General features: G+C 50.2%; 1 protein-coding gene across 6 annotated transcripts in view; it reads left to right on the forward strand.

Annotated features, from left to right (window-relative positions):
• Positions 1-19,535, forward strand: part of RPS6KA2 (ribosomal protein S6 kinase A2) — a 292,856-nt gene that overhangs the window by 233,273 nt on the left and 40,048 nt on the right. For all 6 annotated transcript variants that reach the window (XM_028103238.2, XM_028103240.2, XM_028103241.2 and 3 more), the window contains 2 exons: positions 5,622-5,692; positions 9,086-9,174. In XM_028103238.2, coding sequence (XP_027959039.1) covers positions 5,622-5,692; positions 9,086-9,174 — 160 coding nt within the window. The remainder of the gene's footprint in view (positions 1-5,621; positions 5,693-9,085; positions 9,175-19,535) is intronic.

The following is a 19,535-nucleotide window of genomic DNA, read 5'->3' on the forward strand; positions in this document are numbered from 1 at the left end:
CCCGGGCGACCCACGGACAAGGAGGCCACCATTGCCTGCAACCTCCTCTGCCCATCCCAAATTCCCACCCCCAGGAAACAGAACTGGGATTCAGATAAGGACACAAATGCATGAAGAGTCAAACCTTCTTTATCCTTAACATTTTTACTGAGCATGAAGATTTTAAGGGATGCAGTGATTTTCATGTTAAAGACATTTGTCTTATGTCAAACACAAAATCCTTCTACTTAGTTACAAAAATTAACATGAGCCAAAATACACATGGACTGAGATGTTTTTACATCTACATCGAGAACTTGAATTTTCTTTAGCTCGTGCGTGTTCACAGACACCACCTGGCCCGGGGGATTCTGTAGTCAGAGAAGTGGTGTTGGCTTCCTGTCCCCAGATGGTCCTTCCTCTCCCCTCCTCCTACCCTGCCCCTCCGCCCATCCTCCCAGCCAGCACTGTGCCCGTGGCCTTCCATGCTGCCCATGCCCTCAGCCCAGACTGGACTTCTGACACTATGGAAGGTCGCTCAGCTGGTGTGAGGCCCAGCTCTGTGCATCCCCAGCCCAGCTCCTATGCATCCGAAGCCCAGCTCCCTGCGTCTCCAGCCCAGCTCCCTGCGTCTCCAGCCCAGCTCCTACGCATCCCAAGCCCAGCTTCTGTGTGCCCAGGCCACGTGCCTTGCCACCAAATCACTTGCCTCACTTCCTGGCTGCAGAAGCCCTGGGCCATGTCTGGAGGTGGGGTTCAGAGGTGTCTCCTGGGGAACCTTAGCTTGGCTCTGTCTTGTGTCTTCTTGGCACTTTGACAAGTTGCTCTTATAAGTCTGTCATCTTATGTTGTGATTTCCCCCCCTCAGAATGTCTCCCCAGCACAGGGCACTTCCTCAGCGCCCCCACGACCTTCTGCGTGGACTCCCATCACAGACAGCAGCGGCCGTGCTCAGTGAGCTCTGTGCCCTGTGGGGGCGACACAGCTGTGGGCTCCCCAGCCTAACCTCCACCTGGGGTCCCCTGCCCTTCCTTGTCCCGAAGCTATAGGAATGCTCTGGAGTTTGAGGAATATCATAGAGGTTGGTTCTTGGCTTCTCTAAAGGAGACCTGGTTCCAGCTACTGTCTGGCATCATTGACACACCAGGGACTGTGGGCACTAGGCATTGCTTTGAACTGGTGGCATCATTTCAGTTGAAAGGACCCCGCATTCAGTGTCTCACAGCAGCTGGGGGAGCGCGCGGTGCTGGTTCTAGCATGGCTGTTTTACTCAGCGGCAGGAAGCAGGAGGGACTGTCGATGACAACAGAGTACGTCTAGTGGCTCTGAGTTTATGAGGCACCTTCGCGTTTCATCTGAACCAGAAAATCTCCACGTTACATGGGAAAGATACCGTTCTTTCTGGTTACAGAAGTGGAAATAAGGCTCTTCGGTGATTGGTTTAAGATCACATCATTGTCCTAAAGCCATATTCTCATTTCGTCCTGCCCACCAAACCCTTTGGCCCCAAGGAGCAACCAGCTTGCAGCCAGATGTCAGGATCCCTGTGTTCAGCACTTCCTTGGGCAACACCAGGAATGACTTCCAAATTGCCATTTGCAATAGAAGGATGGGTCTGGTGTGGCATTTAGTGTTGTGTCTGAGCTTGGCTTCGGGAAGAGGTCAATTGAGGGCATGTTGTATTTACAGGGTGCCTTGCACCGGCTTTGTTAAAGAGGGGGCAGATCCATGGAGGGAGCGGCCCGAGGAACGGTCTGCACCCTGCAGGGGCTTGCTGCCCATCCCTTGCGTTTCTCCACTGAGGAACGACAGCCATGTCCTCTCATGATCCCCAAGGGCCCTCCAGAGAGCTCGTATGAAGACACCTACGTTCATGGTGGAGATCCTTGTTCTTGAACAGAATCGAATGTCTGAAGTTAGGTACTTCTAACTGGAAAAGAACGTAAGCCGTAGTGATGGTGTCCGTTGCAATGGTAGATCCCTAACATCTCCACACTCGTCTGGAACTCAGTCTTCAGGAGGACATTGGGTTTGTGTTTTGTGGGTGCTTTAGAAACATCTCTTGAATGCCAGGTCACCTGTGAGACCACCTGAGATTCTTCCCCCATTCTTTGCCAGCACTAGACGTGTGTAGATGTTCACACGCAAGTGTCTGTGTAAATTGTTTGTACACAGCCGCACACATATAGCTGGCTCAGGGCTCAGGCGCCGCCCCTGGGAAAGGACGCGAAGACCCGAGGCTTCCTCCTGAGGCTGCTGAGAGGAGCAGATGAGCATTGACCTTCGAGGGCTCAGAGCAGGGGTGGTGCACAGTGAGGTGGGGACGCGTCTGTGCCCCAAGCACCCTGACACCTGTGCACAAACATAAATACACCTGGTGAGCAAAATCCAGCGCTGTGCACCCGGCCCCGGGGACTGCTGCCATCTCAAACAGTCCATTTCGTTGTAGGATTTGTGCTTGTCTCCTTTCAGATTAAGACGTAACTTGCTCTTGAGTTCTTTTATAAGAATGTTGATCAACTGAATGAACTTGAATTGTAGGCTCCCTGCTATGAAGTGTCCCCCTTACAGAGAAGCTTCTCATTCCACGGCTCCCAGCACCACTGGGGCTCCTTCTGTGCCAGTGCCCCAGGGCTGGCCACTCCTCAGGTTCATTGGATGTCCCCTTAGACAGGGCTTTCAACTGTTGAGGTTTGGGGCTGGACAGTTCTTTGGGTAGAGGCTGTCCTCTGCATTGTAGGGTGGGAAGTGGCATCCCTCCCTCTACTCAGTAAACGCCAGTGGCACCAACCCCACCAACCTCTCCAGTTCTGACCATCAAAACTGTCCCCAGACACATCAAAATATTTACCTTTCTGGAAATTTCATAACTACTCACAGTGAAGCTATACCCGAGTCTCTTCAGGTTCCCTCTGCACATATCCACAGCCGACCTTGGAGCTCACTTGTGAATGCATCCCTTGGGGTACCCCCAGCACTTGTGCTGGACTATGAGACCCCACGGCAAACCATGGTTTATATTAGTTTGCCCTGGAAACTTTGGCCGGTCTCAGTCTTGTTCAACACCAGACCAAAACTCCTCCTGTATATAATGTCCCAGGAAAGTTCATCAGAAATGCCCTGATTTAATGAGACACTTAAATACTGAGAAATTTCTTGGTGAGAACAGTAACACTGAAATGACTTCCTTTGTCCCCGTGTGATAGAATGGGAACCCTTAAAGGGGCTGGAAGGGAAGCCAAAGCAGAGGGACACACGTGGGTTGAGAAAATACATAGCTTTGCCATCATCACCACCACCATCATCATCTTCATTCACTGAACACCCACGCACGCCACCGTACGTGTGTTGGGTATTCCTAAACGGTTCAGGATTTCCCACTGTGTTGCATGGGGAAGAACAATGTAGGAGGAAGATGAGCAGGCTGGAGGGAGAGAAACACAAAGGATGTGGCTCCTGGGAGTCATAGTCAAAGCTAAGAAGTAATCACTAGGCAGATGTGTGCAAGTTGCTGGTTGATTCATAATAGATAGTTACATGACGCACAGACTTTAGGATGGGCTTCATTTTTGTAGCAATGACTAATGGCTTTCTGGTTTCACGTGGCCGAAAAGCCGTTTCCTTGAAATTGAATTTCACGCATAGTAGACTCAAGAAAGAAAGGAGGGAGGGGAAAAAAAGATAGAACCAAAATAGGAAGAGAATTTTCTTTGCTAATATGATTCTATTTTAAGACATATTTTAACTTCTAGGATCAACTTATAAACTTTCCTCCTGTTTTATCAGATGGACAGCTCATCTGCCGAAGCATTCTACCTTTCAATTTAGTTGGTTGTCCACTTTCAGATTCTCTCAGGGACTCTCTTACTCCCAGTTTTTATGACTTACAACTTGTCTGGTCGCCTGCAGTCTGTTCTGTGTGCCCGCACCAAACGGGTGAGCATGGGACAGACAGCAAGTGGTGGTTGGTATGGTAGAACAGCCTTCGAACATCACAACGGGCAGGAATTTTTAAATTTCTTTTAAAATTTTACTTTCAGAAAGCAAACCAAGAATATTAATAAAGCCTTAACTACATTCATTGCATTAAGTTTGTAATTTCATTCCTGGTAGCACATCATAAGGATAACTTCAAATCTTAGGAAAGCTTTTATGTACGTTTCAGTATTACTTATAATAGCAGGAAGTTGGAAATGCTCTAAGTGTCCAACAACAAATAAACATATTTTGGCATATCCACATATAAACTGATATTAGGAAGATTTTATAATCAGCATGGAAGTTTTTATCTTATTCTGTGAAAGGTGAATATATAAAACCATGTTTTTAAAAAAAAACAGCTTCAAGAAAGTACTAGAAGGAAATAACAAATGTTAATTCCATCTTTCTTTGAATAATGGGACTATGGGTGATTGTTTTGGTCTTTCTATTTTGATGTATTTCCCAAGATTTTCGTAATACAGAGGAAAAATACAATAGGATAAATTTTAAAGGGACAGAGACACGCCGTCAAAAAACTAAGGCAAATTTAATAAGATCGTACAAATTCCTGCACTGAGGCTGTTTTCTTATATGGTAGACCCTCGAACAACATGGGGATAAGGGGCGCTGACCTGAAGGTCGTCGAAAATACACATGTAACTTTTGACTCCCCTCAGAATTAACTGGTAGTAGCCTGGTGTTGATCAGAAGCCCTATGATAACATAAACAGTATATTAATCCGCATTTTGTACATTATGTGTATCACATGCCGTGTTCTTACAATAAAGTAAGCTTGAGAAAAGAAACGGTTATTAAGAAAATCGTAAGAGAAAATACATTTACAATATAGTACCGTATTTATTGGGAAAAGACCCATATATTGTAGTGGGTATCTCACACCCGTGCTGTTCACACCTGTGTCCTTCAAGGCTCAATAGTAATTTGAAATGACGCGAAGACACGGCCCGGGATGGATGCTGTGGCCCATTTCAGTTAGATTCGGTGTCCTGTGTTCAAGGACAGGCTGCTGCCCTAGTTACTTTCTTCCGAATGGGTCGGTGTGCCCGTTGTGGTGGGGATGCCGTGTGATTGCCGGCCCTGCCTCCTGAGCCCGCGTCGTCAGGGCTTTTGTGTGAGAGAGAAATCCTTGCTCGGGGAAGGCTGAGCCTCAAGCCCATCTTTATCACAGAGCCCATCCTGGCAAAGGTCCGCTTACTGTTTCCGGCGTGTGGCAGCCTGTATTGGAAATGTTATTGGTGCCATCCTGCTTTCACCGGATGTTACGGATGGACTGAAGTCATTCTGCCCTGGTCCCCTCCACAGCACCCACCAGAGAAGGACGGGCCCTCAACCAACCCCATAGAAGCTGTGCAGCCCAACCGCCGCCCCTCACGTCCCCCTTCTCATGTCCACCGCACTCAGCCCCTCTTACCCACTGCAGACTTCCGGCGTTTGCCCCTTGTCCGCCGCCCGCTGAACCGTGAGCTCCATGAGGTCGTTCCAGTCGCTCATGTACACAGCACATGCTGGCCGGCACCTATGCTTCATGCATCAGGGTTTGGAATGGATTAATGGACGTGGCTGCATTTTGCCCATCCGGGCTGTCTGCTATTACATCCGGTCAGTCTGAACACTCTCCCTGTTCTGTGTTGCTCTGCAGTTTGAGATGCTCACGGGATCTCTGCCATTCCAGGGGAAGGACAGGAAGGAGACCATGGCCCTCATCCTCAAGTGAGTATGAAACACTGACCCTTGGGCATCCGTCCAGTACTCCTTAGCACCTTCTGATAGCAAGAGCTTCCATCTTGGAAGCCCAGATCGTTGAGTAGGCATTAGCAATAACCATAAGAAGCATTCTTGGCGTTTTAATTACAGTGGATAGAGTGAATGGATCGCTGAGTGACCCTGATGAAGTCTTCTACCACAGATGACATGGAAAATTGCGTATGTTGTCCAATGACAGGGATTTTAGAAGTGGTGATTAGTGACCATCACAAACAAAGTACAGATTCGGAAGGGCAGAAGGATTTAGGGGCTCCAGAGGGAATGCAAGAGGAGGGGTCCCCTTTCTTTCTCTACCTCTTGACCCCATTCGTGCAGTACCCAAGCTCTCCTGCCTGACGTTGGCAGGAATCATGTTGCCCATGAGATTGAATACAAACAAATTTTCCGTTCAATTCTCAGGAAGAATCATTTACCATGCAAAAGGATTTTGCTCTTAGGATCCTAGAAAGAAGTCTAAACCCAGTACTGGTCTTGCTCTAACACCTCACACGTGAGCAGGCTCCATCTAAGCATGATGTCAGAAGGGGGAGATCTGGCACTCTGGAGTGTGGATGGGCGTAGGGCAGCGGCTGGGGAACAGGTAGACCCCAGCTCCAAATTGAGGTCCCCCTACTGTGCGAGGACAGGGACTCCTGCACCTGAGGGACAAGCCATAAAGCTGCTGGTCCTCATGACCAGCTCTCTCAACACAGCAGATGGACTTTTATAAAAGCGAGAGGAACCTAAGAAGCTTAGGTTTTTGTAGGTTACCCCATTGTATAAATGGAAGGATAGAAATTAGTGGAGGAAACCCATAGAGAGGATTTGAGCAGTGTCTTCCGGTATCAGGTGACCTTCGTTGTGGCCGACACATGTGGCTGCAATCTATTATTTTGTATTGGTTATCTCTGTTTCTCTTAATTTTAAGAGGGATCAAGATCTTTACTTTTTCTAAAACTAGAATAATTCCCTCCAGCTAATCCTAGGTGTGGACTTCTGAATGGGTAGCACCAAACTGGGGTCCGATGGATCCTAAAGCATGATCTGAGGACCCCTGGGGGTCTGAGACCCTCCTGGGGGCTGCAAGCTCCTCCTTTCCCTGATTTTTTCTTTTTGCAGTTATTTGGATAAATTAGATTACTGGATTTTGTTTTATTTTCATTTTGTATTTTTTTTATCCTGATAAGTACCCTCTTGAATCCCCTTCACCTGTTTCCCCCACCCCCCACCCACCTCCCCTCTGCTAACCATCCGTTTGTCCTCTATAGTTAAGAGTCTGTTTTTTGGTTTCTCTCTCTCTCTTTTCCTTTGCTCATTTGTTTCATTTCTTAAATTCTACATACGAGTGAAATGATATAGTATTTATCTTTCTCTGACTGACTTATCTCACTCAGCGTAGTACTCTCTAGCACCATCCAAGTCTTTGCAAATGGCAAGATTTCTTTCTTTTTTATGACTAATATTCTGTTGTATATATGGACCACATCTTCTTCATCCATTCCTCAGTCAGTGGACACTTGGGCTGCTTCCATAGTTTGGCTACTATAGATGACGCCGCTATAAACACAGGGGTGCATGTATCCCTTTGAATTAGTGTTTTTTATTCTTTGGGTAAATACCTAGTAGTGTCACTGTTGGATCATAGGGCAGTTCTATTTTTAACTTTCTGAGGAACCTCCATACTGTTTTCCAGAGTGGCTGCACCAGCTTGCATTCCCACCAACGGTGTAGGAGGGCTCCCCTTTCTCCGCATCCTTCACATCCTTGCCAACACTTGTTGTTTCTTATGTTTTGGGTTTTAGTCTTTCTGACAAGTGTGAGGTGACATCTCATTGTAGTTTTGATTTCATTTCCCTGCTGATGAGTGATGTTGAGCATCTTTTCATGTGTCTGTCCACCATCTGGGTTTCTTCTTTGGAGAAATGTCTGTTCATATCTTCTGCCCATTTTTTAAATTGGATTATTTGCTTGGAGGGATGTAGAGTTGTATCTGTTCTTTATATATTTTGGATACTAACCCTTTATCAGCTATGTCAATTAAAGATGTCTTCTCCCATTCAGTAGTTTGCCTCTTAGCTTTATTGATTCTTTCCTTTGCTGTGCAGAAGATTTTTATTTTGAGGTACTCCCAATAGTTTATTTTTGCTTTTATTTCCCTTGCCTTAGGAGACACATCTAGAAAAATGTTGCTAGGGCCGATGTCAGACCTTACTGCCTGTGCTCTCTTCAAGGATTTTTATGGTTTCAGGTCTTACATTTAGGTCTTTCATCCATTTTGAGTTTATTTTTGTGTATGGTATAAGAAAATGGTCCAGTTTCATTCTTCTGCATGGTGCTGTCCAGTTTTCCCAACACCATTTTTTGAAAAGACTGTCTTTTTCCCATTGGATATTCTTTCCTGCTTTGTCGAAGATTAGTTGACCATGTAACTGGGGGCTTATTTCTGGGTTTTCTATTCCATTGATCTATGTGTCTATTTTTGTGCCGGTACCATACTGTCTTGATCATTACTGCTTTGTCATATAACTTGAAATCTGGAATTGTGATGTCTCCAGCTTTGTTCTTCTTTTTAAAGATTGTTTTGGCAATGTGAGGTCTTTTGTGGTTCCACACAAATTTTAGGATTATTTGTTCTAGTTCTGTGAAGTCCCAGATTTTCTTCATAGTATGGCAACATATTGAACACAGAGGCAAGATAAGAGGATCTGGCTGTCGGGGCGCCTGGGTGGCTCCGTTGGTTGAATGGTGGACTCTCTGGTTTTGGCTCAGGTCATGATCTCAGGGTCCCGGGATTAAGTCCTGCATCGGGCTCTGCACTCAGTGCTGAATCTGCTAAAGTTTCTCTCTCCCTGTCCCTCTGCCCCTCCCTGTCCCCCACGCACATGCACACTCCCTCTCTCTCTCTCTCTCAAATAAATAAATCGATCTTAAAAAAAAATTTAAAAAGGTATCTGGCTGTCTCTCATCTAACCCAGAAGAGACTCCCAAAATGTAAACAATAGCACTCTTCTAGCCAAAGCCTTTGTTGTTATTTTGGAAAACATAATTCAGTTCCATTAAAAATGTTACTTCTGTTCATGGGATTTTTATTGTTTATTTTTAATGTTTGTATTATTTGTAAGTGAATTATTAAATAGCTATTATAAAAATTTCTCCCATAGAACCCATATAAACAATGTAGGTTGATGTCCTCAATGACTTCTAAAGTGCCAAAGAGCCCTAAGACCAAACAGTTTGGGCACTGCTGCTCTGGGTCACCTTGATTTGGTCTGTCTGTTGATGCTGACCGAGCAGGGTCCCAGAGCGCTGGAGAAAACTCTGGTTATCCTTCTCGTCCCAAACTACAATGCTGTTTTGCAGAGCCAAGCTGGGCATGCCACAGTTCCTCAGCATGGAAGCCCAGAGTCTGCTGAGAGCCCTCTTCAAACGGAACCCGTGCAACCGACTGGGTAAGAGTGCCACGCACCCCCACAGACCGCCTGGGCTGCCTGCCCGCCCCGCTCCACTCTTGTCTGGCTACACATTTGCCCAAGTTCACTGAAAGCGAAGGTCCTGAAACGGGGGTGCAAATATTCTCCCGCGTCCCTGCGATAAGGTTCTCCAAAACGCAGTCGCTGGCCAAGTCTTGTAAGCCATTTTCTGAAAGTCAGTGCTTACGCACAAAAGGGTAACACTTTCCTACTCATTTTACTTCCCTTTTAGAACCCCATAAACTAAGGACAGAAGAGCTGAAAGCTGCTTCTTATTTAATCCCTCTTAAATTAATAAATCTCAACATATATTAATATCAAGATTTACGTGAATGTTCACTAAGTACTAACCCATTTTCAGAATAATTCTTTACAAAGGGTTTCCCCTGGTTGCTTCTCAGTGGTGCTTCTACAAACGAATGGTCGTGTAGACCTCCCACAAGTCCCACAGCTGCTGAATTGTCCCCGCCCACCCGCAGGTTCTCACTCCTCATTGTCACGGGCACTGGTGCGCGTGCCCAGCGTAGTGACGCGAGGTCAGTGGTGAGGTGGCTCCATCAGGGCGGGAGCAGGTGCCCCACACAGCGCGGGCTGCATGGGGAGCTGGAGAACAATGAAACAAGGTGCCACGTTTCTGCCCACGCAGTGGCAAACACCAGATAGCGGAACGGAAGGCGCGGGCCCGCCTAGTCCCCATCGTTGTCGTCAAGAGAGCAGATGGTGCACCATTTTAACACTTTGGCAAAACCCATCAATATTTTAAACTGTACACAACCCTCTACCAAGAAATTTTACTTCTAGAAGTCTATCCAGCATGTAAGTTACATGTATAAAAAATGCTTGCTGGCAATCTTTCTGTTTAGCGAAGACCTGGAATCTCCCTCTCTCTCAAGTAAATAAGTGAATAAATCTTTAAAAATATAGAAATAGAAGTAAATAAATAAATGAGTTAAGCTGTCACCAGGTGTCTCCACCATGGCGCAGGTGACATCTCGGCTGGGTAGTAGTTCTTTCTTGTGGAAGACCATCTTGCACTGTAGGATGTCTAGCGGCATCCGTGCTCTCTCCCTAGATGCCTCCCTCCCCCTGCCGTAGCAAACCGAACTGTGTCTAGACTTGCCCCTGGGGACGATCCCCCCACCCACCCCCATGAGACCCACTGTTCTGTAATCCCTAACTGGAGAGATGCCCAAGATCTGTCTAGTTGCATAGATGAGTTGCTACAGAGTCTAAACATATCCCATGGTGGAACCTGTACCCATTTTATACCAGAGCAGGTGTCTGCAAGGGGATGTGGGGAGAGCCCCATGGGCCCAGCTCCTGACACCAACCTCACATAGGCCCCTGGATGGTATCTGTTAAAATGACTGTTGTCAAAGGACACTGATTAAAACCAGTCAGTGTGATAACTGCCCCAAACAGAGCCCCACAGGCCGGACCCTAAAGGTAGGGACTGCTCACTCTAGCTAGAGGCCTCCCCGGACGGCAGCTCTGGTCACTGGGCTGCCAAGCCACCAGGGGCCAGTGGGGACGGCATGGAGCCTTGAGGTCCAGAATGGGGTGCACAGCGGTCTCCACAGGGGGTTTTGCTCCATGCTGACATGCAAGGGCTGATGTGGCATGTGTGGGTTTGGTTCGAGACCTGGAGGAACGTCGAGAGCTAAACAGAAGTTCCTCCACCTTGTTGTTACTGGGCACCTCAGCAAAGTCCCAGATGGGACCTAAAAACAGCAGCCAAAGGTCGTCATGGGCCCTCCTTGTCCTGGTTCTGACCGAGGCACGGCCCGGGCCCCGATTCTGAGAGACATGGCTTCTGCAGGTGCCTGCACCATGCCCTTTCCTTGGGAACCCCCCTTGCGGGATCCCCGGCCACATGTGCCTGCACAAACAGCAGCTCAGCAGGGCCAGAAAGGCCCGTCCTCTCTCCACATTGACGGTCTCCCAGTATCCGCCACAGGGCAAGGCCCTCCTCTCGCCATGGAGCCACCCTGTCCTGTGGGTGGGGGTCGTGAGGACAGCAGGAGAACTTGTCCCCAGGAACACAGACGGGGAATAAAGGGCCTGCGTCTGCCCCTCCCTCCTGGAATTGCTGTCTTGTTGCACTTTTATCAGATCCCGTGTAGCCTGGGCTGGGGGCCTCCCCGAGAGAGCAGACCCTCCCCTTCATCGCTGTGCTTTCTGGGGAGGAGGTGGGCAGCACTTCTTAACGAGGGTGCATTTTAAGGCATAGAACCAAACAGCAAATGTGTCCCTCAGTTCAGTTCTAAAAGCCACACAAAGATCATAATTGTTTGCCTATTTCTGATCTGACTCTCCTGATCATGAATTAATTATCTATCATTAATGTCTCCGTCCGTGTGGGAGTAACACCAAAATAATCCCTCCCTGTCCAGGGCCAGCCTGCGGTGCAGCTTAGCTGGTCTTAACCCACAGAGATTTGCTCATGAGAGAGGTATATCCCAAAGAATTACTTTTAGTTGCAAAGTACAGAACACTTAAGTAACTTAAAATTATTTAACCCAACAATTTAATTTTTCAAACTGCAGTTTATTTTTCTTGTAGTAACAAGTCACATGGCAGTAGAGGGTTGTAAGCATTGACTCGGCAGCCGAACCATAGTTATCAAAAGCCCAGATCTGCTTATCTTTTTAGTTTACCATCCTTAGTTCATTGCCTCTTCATCCCCCTGAGTGGGGCCTTGTGATCACAAAGTGGCTGCCACGGCTCCAGGCATCACATTCAGTTGAAAGGAGGAAATGGATGAGGGCAGCTGCATCTGTCTCTCTTATCAAGAATGCAAAGCTTTCCCAAAACCCTGGGCCTTCCCAGGCTGGCTAGAAACCGTCACATGGCACTTCTCACTAAAAGGAAGGTGGGAAGCCAGGGGTATTGGGGTACCAGGACGAGCAGACTGGGAACGGTTGTCTTATTAGCCAGCCTCCAGGGTCGGCTGCGGAGGTCTTCAGTAAAGGACGAGCCGACTTGAGGGAGGTGTGGTGCCTGGCCTGCCTTCCTCCATTGCCTCCAGCCCTACTTCTCACCCCTCTCGGCAGAGCTTAAGGACCCGTTAGTTAGGAAGGAGAGGGACTATGCAGTATGTAATCTAGAAATAATACACACCTACACGGGGTTCCCCAGTGCTTCCTAGGCTCTGGCGACACCGTGGAGCAGAACCATGGTCCTCACTCTCACGGGGCCTTTAGCGCAGCCGAAGAGATCAGCGTTAGCCAAGGAAGCGGCAAACTGACAAAGAGAGGTATATGGCAGAGCTCGTCGGAAGGGGAGAGAGGTTTGCTGGAACGTGGACAATGGCAAGTGTGAGCCCGGAGAAGGGGAGCTCGGGAGAAGCCCCAGGCGGAGGAGCACCGGGCAGAGGGGTGGAGGGCGGTAATGCCAGGACCGCATCCCGTCCTGCACTTACTTGCTGAGTGACCTCGAGCAGATGTATGCACCTCTCTGAGCCGATTTCCCTGTCTGTGAACTGAGGGTGATGGCCGTGCCTACTTCACAGTGTGGTTAGAAAGACGTGAAGAGCTAGAACTGTGTCTCACACACAGGACACAAGTCCATGAGAAGGCAGAGATAAAGGGTGCCCCCAGTTCCGTGGTGGGGGATCACGTCTAGACCCCTCTTGGTCACACTGCTTCCTACTAATTGGAATGTTTTCGTTCTCTGCCACGTGGTTATGGGTCGGAGTGGATAAAAGTCATCTGGTGCACAAGTACTGGTAAACTGCAACTCTGGTAAAAACAAAACAAACTATGGTTTTATGGGATGCATTTTAGTTGATGTTGTTAAACCTTGTCCTGAGATCATTGCAAAAAAGAAAGTGTTTGACCTGTGTCTGGAGAGCCCGGCATTCCTTGGCAGGAAAGCATTCAGGTGACCTGCCGGGTCCCGAATTCAACCGGAAGGAGGGCAGGGCCTCTCCAACCATGGAGAAGAGGAACTCCAGCCCTGTCGCCCTCAAAGGGCTCCTTCTACCATGTTTCCCCAGTAACCTTGCCCACGGCTGAAACTTTTCTTTCGATGCTGAGTTTGTGCTGTGAAGATCTGTCCAGTCTCTGCCTTGTCATTCTTGAGTGCCAGCAGAAAATCTGGGCACATTGTGAGCTGTGAATGCATGAGCACGTGTGAGGCGTGTCACCTCCTCTCCCAGAACGCTTCCCTCTAGGACGAGCCCCGTCGGCCACCCGTCCAGGCCGGTGGGAGCCTGGCTGTGAGTCTGACCTCTCCGCAGGGAACCAGACTCAGAACAGAGAAATGAAGGCATTGGACACATCCATTCACTGAAACACACACCAGAGAAGAAGCAATTCCGACTCGTCTCCTGCAAGGGCTGAGGAAGTCACTCTCCTTTCAAATATCCTTGCATTTGCTGGAGAGGATTTGTCACCGTGCACCGGATGAATGTGACCAGGGGAGGGGCCGTGTCTGTTCTTCCTCTATTCTGGAAAAAGGAAATAATTTCCTATATAACCTATTCCTTTGTCTTTGAATTTAATGTCACAAAAACCATAGTTCTCGAACCCAAAATATCATTTTCTTATTTAGTTTAAATCATTGATGAGAGAGAAAGATGGGCTTATCTCATTAAGTGTATGGATGATCATCTTGGGAGAGACTGGTCCAGTGGAGCCCACAGCAGGTGTGGACGTTGGCCCATCTGTGGCTGAAGACTGCCCTTCGGCTAATCTCTAAAGGGAATCATCATGCACCTCTCTAGGAGCTATTGGCCATCCCTTGGGAGTCCTCACAACAGAAGACGTCCAGGCTTAGCATAAGAAAGAAACTATATTTGGGCTTATTAGTGACACGACTGTCCCCAGGGAGGCAACTGAATCTACTTGCCCAAAAATCTTCTGCCCTAAGGAGGAAGATGATGTTGAGTAAATGAATCTTGATCTGCACAGGCAGCTGGATTGGAAAGCTGGGTCCTCCCCTCCATTCTGTTTGCTGTGAGCCTTAGCCCTAAAATAGCCCCTGGGCCGTTCCGGGGGCTCAGAAGGCCTTGCCCCAATGCCCGTCATCACACGGATTTGTATCATGACCAGGTCACCTTCAAATCAGCCAGAACCTCTGTCTCTGGAGTCCTGCCCTGTTGAAGAGCCCCCGGCCCTCCAGCTGACCCCAGGCACCCAAGCCCTGGAGGCCGGGCCAACGTTGGTGCTGGGAAACAGCAAACCGCCTCCACGTCCCCCTGCTCCCCTCCAGGTGTCTCCCCTCCCACCGAGTCCTCTCAGAGGCCCGGGCCCAGCACCAGCCCTGCAGCCCCGCTGCCCAGCTGCCTCTTTCCCTCCCGCGGAAGGACATCAATGCGGTTCAATCCATAACACCCTCCAAGGGTGTGTGCACAGAAGCGGACAGCCGGAAGGAAGAGCAGAGATGCCTTTGGTTGACATCTTACCCTTTGCAGATGGAGAAGCCGAGGCCCCTCCCCACACGACTTGCACAGGCCCCCGGCCTCCAGGTCTAAAGCTGGCCCTTCCGCCTCAGTGTCCCCCGAATGTCCTCACCCCAGAGTCTCAATCTCACCCAGCCACTGACTAGCGGTGCTCGCTGCTTGGTAAACGTGCTGTGAACACCTGAGCAGGTGCCAGTGATGCAGGGGCATGGTGAGGCTGGCCTCCAAGGGGGCTTCCCATCCACGGCCTCTGCCCCTGCACACTAATAGACAGAAGGCTGCAGGGGCGGAGCGAGCAGAGCAGGTAGTCCTGGAGGGAGGGTTGGAGAGGGAGGAGGGTGGAAGCTGGGGGGTCGGGGCACCTACGTAGACCAGGTGGGAGGGGAGGAAGGGGGAGGAGCAGGTGGTTTTCTGCCTGGGGGCAGTGAGCTTGAGAGTCTTGGAGTGCAATTTGTGTCCATTTCGACCTGAATGAGGGGTCATCACGCACGTATTTATTGTGCGATGTGATATGCTCAGTGATAGAGCCCTGGGCAAAATGCATGGGTGGCCCCCAAACAGCTGCTGTCGTCAGCAGGGGGCCTGGGGCAAAGTCGCAGGAGCCCTGCCCGTGGGAGGGGTGTGTGTTATCTCCCTGTGCCGGGGCGGGGGGTCTGGAAGAGGCAGTGCAGGCCGAGCCGGGACTGCCAGGCATCCCGCGTGGGCTCCCTCTGAAGGGTGCAGCCAAGCAGGGACGGTCTCACCGTGAACTAGAGAAGCCCCGCGGGGGCTGGTGTCGCTGGTGAGTTGGTCCACAGAGGCCTCCGGGGAGATGGAGGTGGGGGTCAGGCATGTTCCAGGAGGGAGGCCTTGGGAGACGGGTCCCTGCGCTGGGCCTCCATGTCCTCATCTCTGCCCCAGAGGTGGCTTCCAGGTGTGACACTCGTCATTCTGAAAGATTCGCAAGTCCAGGAAGTCAGGGACAAGAGCGAGAGGCCGGGGCTCCGTTCCAAGCCCGCACGCTGCAGCCTGGCGCTGGGGCCAAGGTGGCGCCCCCTCCTCGCCCACCCCCCCAGCCCGCGGGGAGGTCGGGGCCGAGCAGTGCAGAACCTCGGGTGCGAGTCCGGGCTCAGGGAGGTCCCCAGACGGTGGTGGCCGTTCTTGTGAATGGGCGTGCCGGGCAGGGCCCTGCAGGGCGCTGTTTTGAGTAAACCCCTCTCCAGACAGAAGTCTGGCTTCCTTTCCAGACGTTGCCACAGAATGGAAGACGAGTGGGTACTGGAAGTAGGAAACCCACTCTCTGGGCCGTTTTCAACGCTGACGGCTCTCTAGCTCGTCCCTCGGGAGCATCTTTGTCTTCCTATAGGAACTTCCGGGAGATTCTCAGACTCCTAGGGGGCCATGTGGCGGAGTTGAGAGAGGAATGAGCTGTGCTGATCCGTGTGAAACAGCACAGCGGTGTAGACCGCATCAGATCCAGTCTCCCCGAGCACACCTGTTGGCTACGGCCCTGCCCACTAGCAGAGGATTTCTGTGTCTCCTGTTTCTGTTCTACTCTCCAACGCTGGTCTCCACAAGACATGCTTCACCGGCTCTGTCTCCGATGGCCCATCCCGGGTCCCATCGGCAGCAGGCCACCCTTGGACGGCGTGGTCAAGACCAAGCTTGCTGGTCTGCTCAAACCAGTGTCCTCTGAGCCACAGCCAAGCAAACATTTTAAACACTGAGTGAATGAAATTTCAAAGGGACAGCAAATACTTAAAAACTATGAAAAAACAACATGTAGATAAAGTGTAAGTGATGAAGAAGTAAGAAGCAGACCTCGTGTTCACATCCCCGACAGGATGGCCCGGAAATTACAAGTCGGGCAGAGCTCGAGGATGTACCAGTCGGGCAGAGCTTGAGGATGTAAGGACAGTAACCGAAAGTGAGCTTGTTCTGAACGTGCACCAAGAATTTGCTGTGAGGGGCGCCTGGCCGGCTCAGTCGGGGGAGCGTGCGACTCTCGGTCTCGGGGTTGTGAGTTCGAGCCCCACATTGGGGGGTAGAGGTTATTTAAAAAAATTAAAATTTAAAATAAAAAAAAAAGATTTCGAGGTGGACACTGTGTGGCTCAAAAACAAAGAGTAAATACTTCAGAGGCATCTCAGAAGGCCCAGGGATTAAACATTCCCAATGCTATCTGTGGAAATGAAGAAACAATGAAAATATTTGGGGCAGATACCAAAACCTTTTGAGAGTAATCTACTGAGAATGTAGAAGCCCAGTGACGATTGACCCCACAGTGGAGGAGATCGCCTTGTTAAGCCTGTGGAGCGGGGGCCTAAATGTCATCCATGCAGTAGAGCAAATCCCCCGTGCAGGCGGAGGGCGCACCCACAATGGTGCGTGGACATAAGCAAGTCCTGGATGCAAGCCTGGATGCAAGATGACACCCTCAACCAATGTGCATAAGTCTGACACGTGGGTCCCCACGAACACGCTCAGTGATATTCCCATCTGCAGATGGACCACAGGTGACATGTTCACACCACAGGAAGTATGAGCTCTTGAATCTACCGCTCCGTTGAGCTTTTTAACTCATCTTTACCTGGTGTTGGAGGACTTGGTGAAAACTCACCAAGGCTAATAAGAGACAAGTATCGTTCTTCTGTTCCAGACCTTTCTGTCTGTAAACACTTGCCTTTGTCCACTCTGTGCGATCTGGATGAATTGCAGCCCTCCGCTTGGCACAGAAGGGGAGACTTCCACAGCATCGGGTCAGACCCGACAGCACCCAGCTGTGATTCAGGATCTGCACAAGCACTCCCTGACCGTCCTAGCCTAGAGCTCTGCCCAACTGGCATGTGTGTTCAGTTGACATAAAAAGGGGTCATCAATACAAAACAACCGCTTGCCTCATTTCAGGAGAGGATAAGACTATAGAATCCAAAACAATGACCTTGTGTGCCCTAGGAAGGAGGACATAGGCCTTAAAGAACTGTGTGCAGAAATTTGCCTTCCGTTTCATGTTTTTCTCCTTTCGGGACACCTATAAATTTTGAGTAATAACTGAAGTGTTAATTAATTCACTGTCGACTGTTTGCTGAGGCCTCAAAGCACAAACATGGCACAAAATCTCACTGCAGCGGAAGAAAGAAAGTGCAGTTAAGAATGTGCTGATTAAGTATCCAAGAAAACCCAGCATGCACCAGCACAGAATTTGGAGTCACACCAAAATCTGTATTTCCTTTGTGTCTCACTTGGTTTAAATTGCTGCAGACCATGTATTTGCAAATGATGAATGAGGATGAAATGGAATGGGTGCAAAATGCAGTGTAGATTCTTCAAGGAGATTTAGCCCATGAGTCATGCGGCAGGTGCTTGCTACCTCGGGCTCTGACGTGTGCACTGACGCTCCCACCCCTGACCGACCACGGTGCTTCTGGAAGCACGGCAGCCCTCACCAAAGAAGAGCTGGGAAGCAGTACAGATCGGGGGTTTTAATCCTCAGGACCAGGAGGATTTTCCATCCCGAGCTCCGGTCTTCATGAGGAGGCCTGCACACAGGTGGGCTGAAGGGGGGTCAGGGTTGGGAGTCAGACTGCTGATTTGTTCTCCACGGTTCTTGACAGCAGCAGTTTGGGGGCCTGTCATGGGCTGCAGGCTGCTGGGATCACATCTCAGAACGGGGGCCAGACTCGGAACTCCAGAGAGGTCCTCAGCCGGAGGCCCTTGAAGGACAGAACCCATTTCTCTCTACTCGTGCCAACACGTCTGACACCAGATGCGTGCGTTTTCCACACCAACAAATTCTTCACTTCCCAGGAGACACCAGCTTGGTGTGCTACGATTCACCTTAGTTCTGGTACTAACCCCCCAGCGTTGGCCCAGACCTGGACTCGGTCCCACCGCCCAGGGTATCACCTGTGATTCCGACCAACCAGCTATAAATCCGGAGTTTCCAAGACCCCTTCTTTGGGTCTGATAATATGCTAAAACAGCTCACAGAACTCAGGAAACCGTTTTACTTACTATTACCAGTTTATTACAAAGGATATTTTAAAGGATACAGATGAAGAGGTGCATAGGGTGAGTTCTGAAGGGATCCCCTTGGAATTTGGGATACACCACCCTCCTGGCACGTGGATGCATTTTTGTTCATCAACCCGGAAACTCCAAACCCTGCTGTACAGGGCTTTTATGAAGGTCCCACTCCTTAGGCGTGCTCCATTAAATCGCTCCAGCCCTCTCCCCTCCCTGGAGGTGGGAGGTGGGGCTGAACTCTACCACCCTCTGTCCCATGGGTGGTTCCCACATCAGCACGAAGACCAGGGAAGGTTGGTCAGGGGTTGAGGACGTGAAAGCGTCCAGCCACGTCCAGGAGGGCTGCATCTCCTGGAACCCCAGCACCCTATACTGAGGGCACCACCTGACTTCTCAGGCCCCGACAGTGTGGCTGGGTGGGCGGTGCCTCCGTGACCACAGCAGCTGGGGACGGCTTCCCCGTCCTCCACACCTTCCTGCTCCTGGTCCCTCCCATCGCAGCCGGCAGCCCCCAGCACCTACCTTCCTGGGGTGCAGGCTGAACAGGGAGCACTTGAGACCAGGCCTTGACCCGCAGCAGGGCTGGGGCTGTGGAGTCCAGGGTGCAGAACCAGGAGGTCTGTGTCTCACAAACCATGTGACACGAAACCCCCATCCCCAGACTTGGGACAGGAGCTGGGTGGACACGGCCCAGCCCACATGGCCCGCCTCCCCTTCCCGTGTCCCTGTGCCCCCAGCCCCCTCCCTGGCCCACTGAGGCTCCCCTTCCCCCTTCCCATCCTGGAGAAAACCCAGAGCTCTTAGGACCTGGGGGTTTTGGTTCCTCTGAATTAATAGACTTATCTTTAGAGCAGCGTTAAGTTTACAGAAATGTTGAAAGGTAAGTACAGCAAGTTCCCTTGGACTCCCCCCTCCCCCCATCTCCCCAGTT

The sequence above is a fragment of the Eumetopias jubatus genome, unplaced genomic scaffold, assembly GCF_037043125.1.
Source record: "Eumetopias jubatus isolate StellerSeaLion01/CBP00866 unplaced genomic scaffold, mEumJub1_p1.0 scaffold_6, whole genome shotgun sequence".
Taxonomy (NCBI): Eukaryota; Metazoa; Chordata; class Mammalia; order Carnivora; family Otariidae; genus Eumetopias; species Eumetopias jubatus.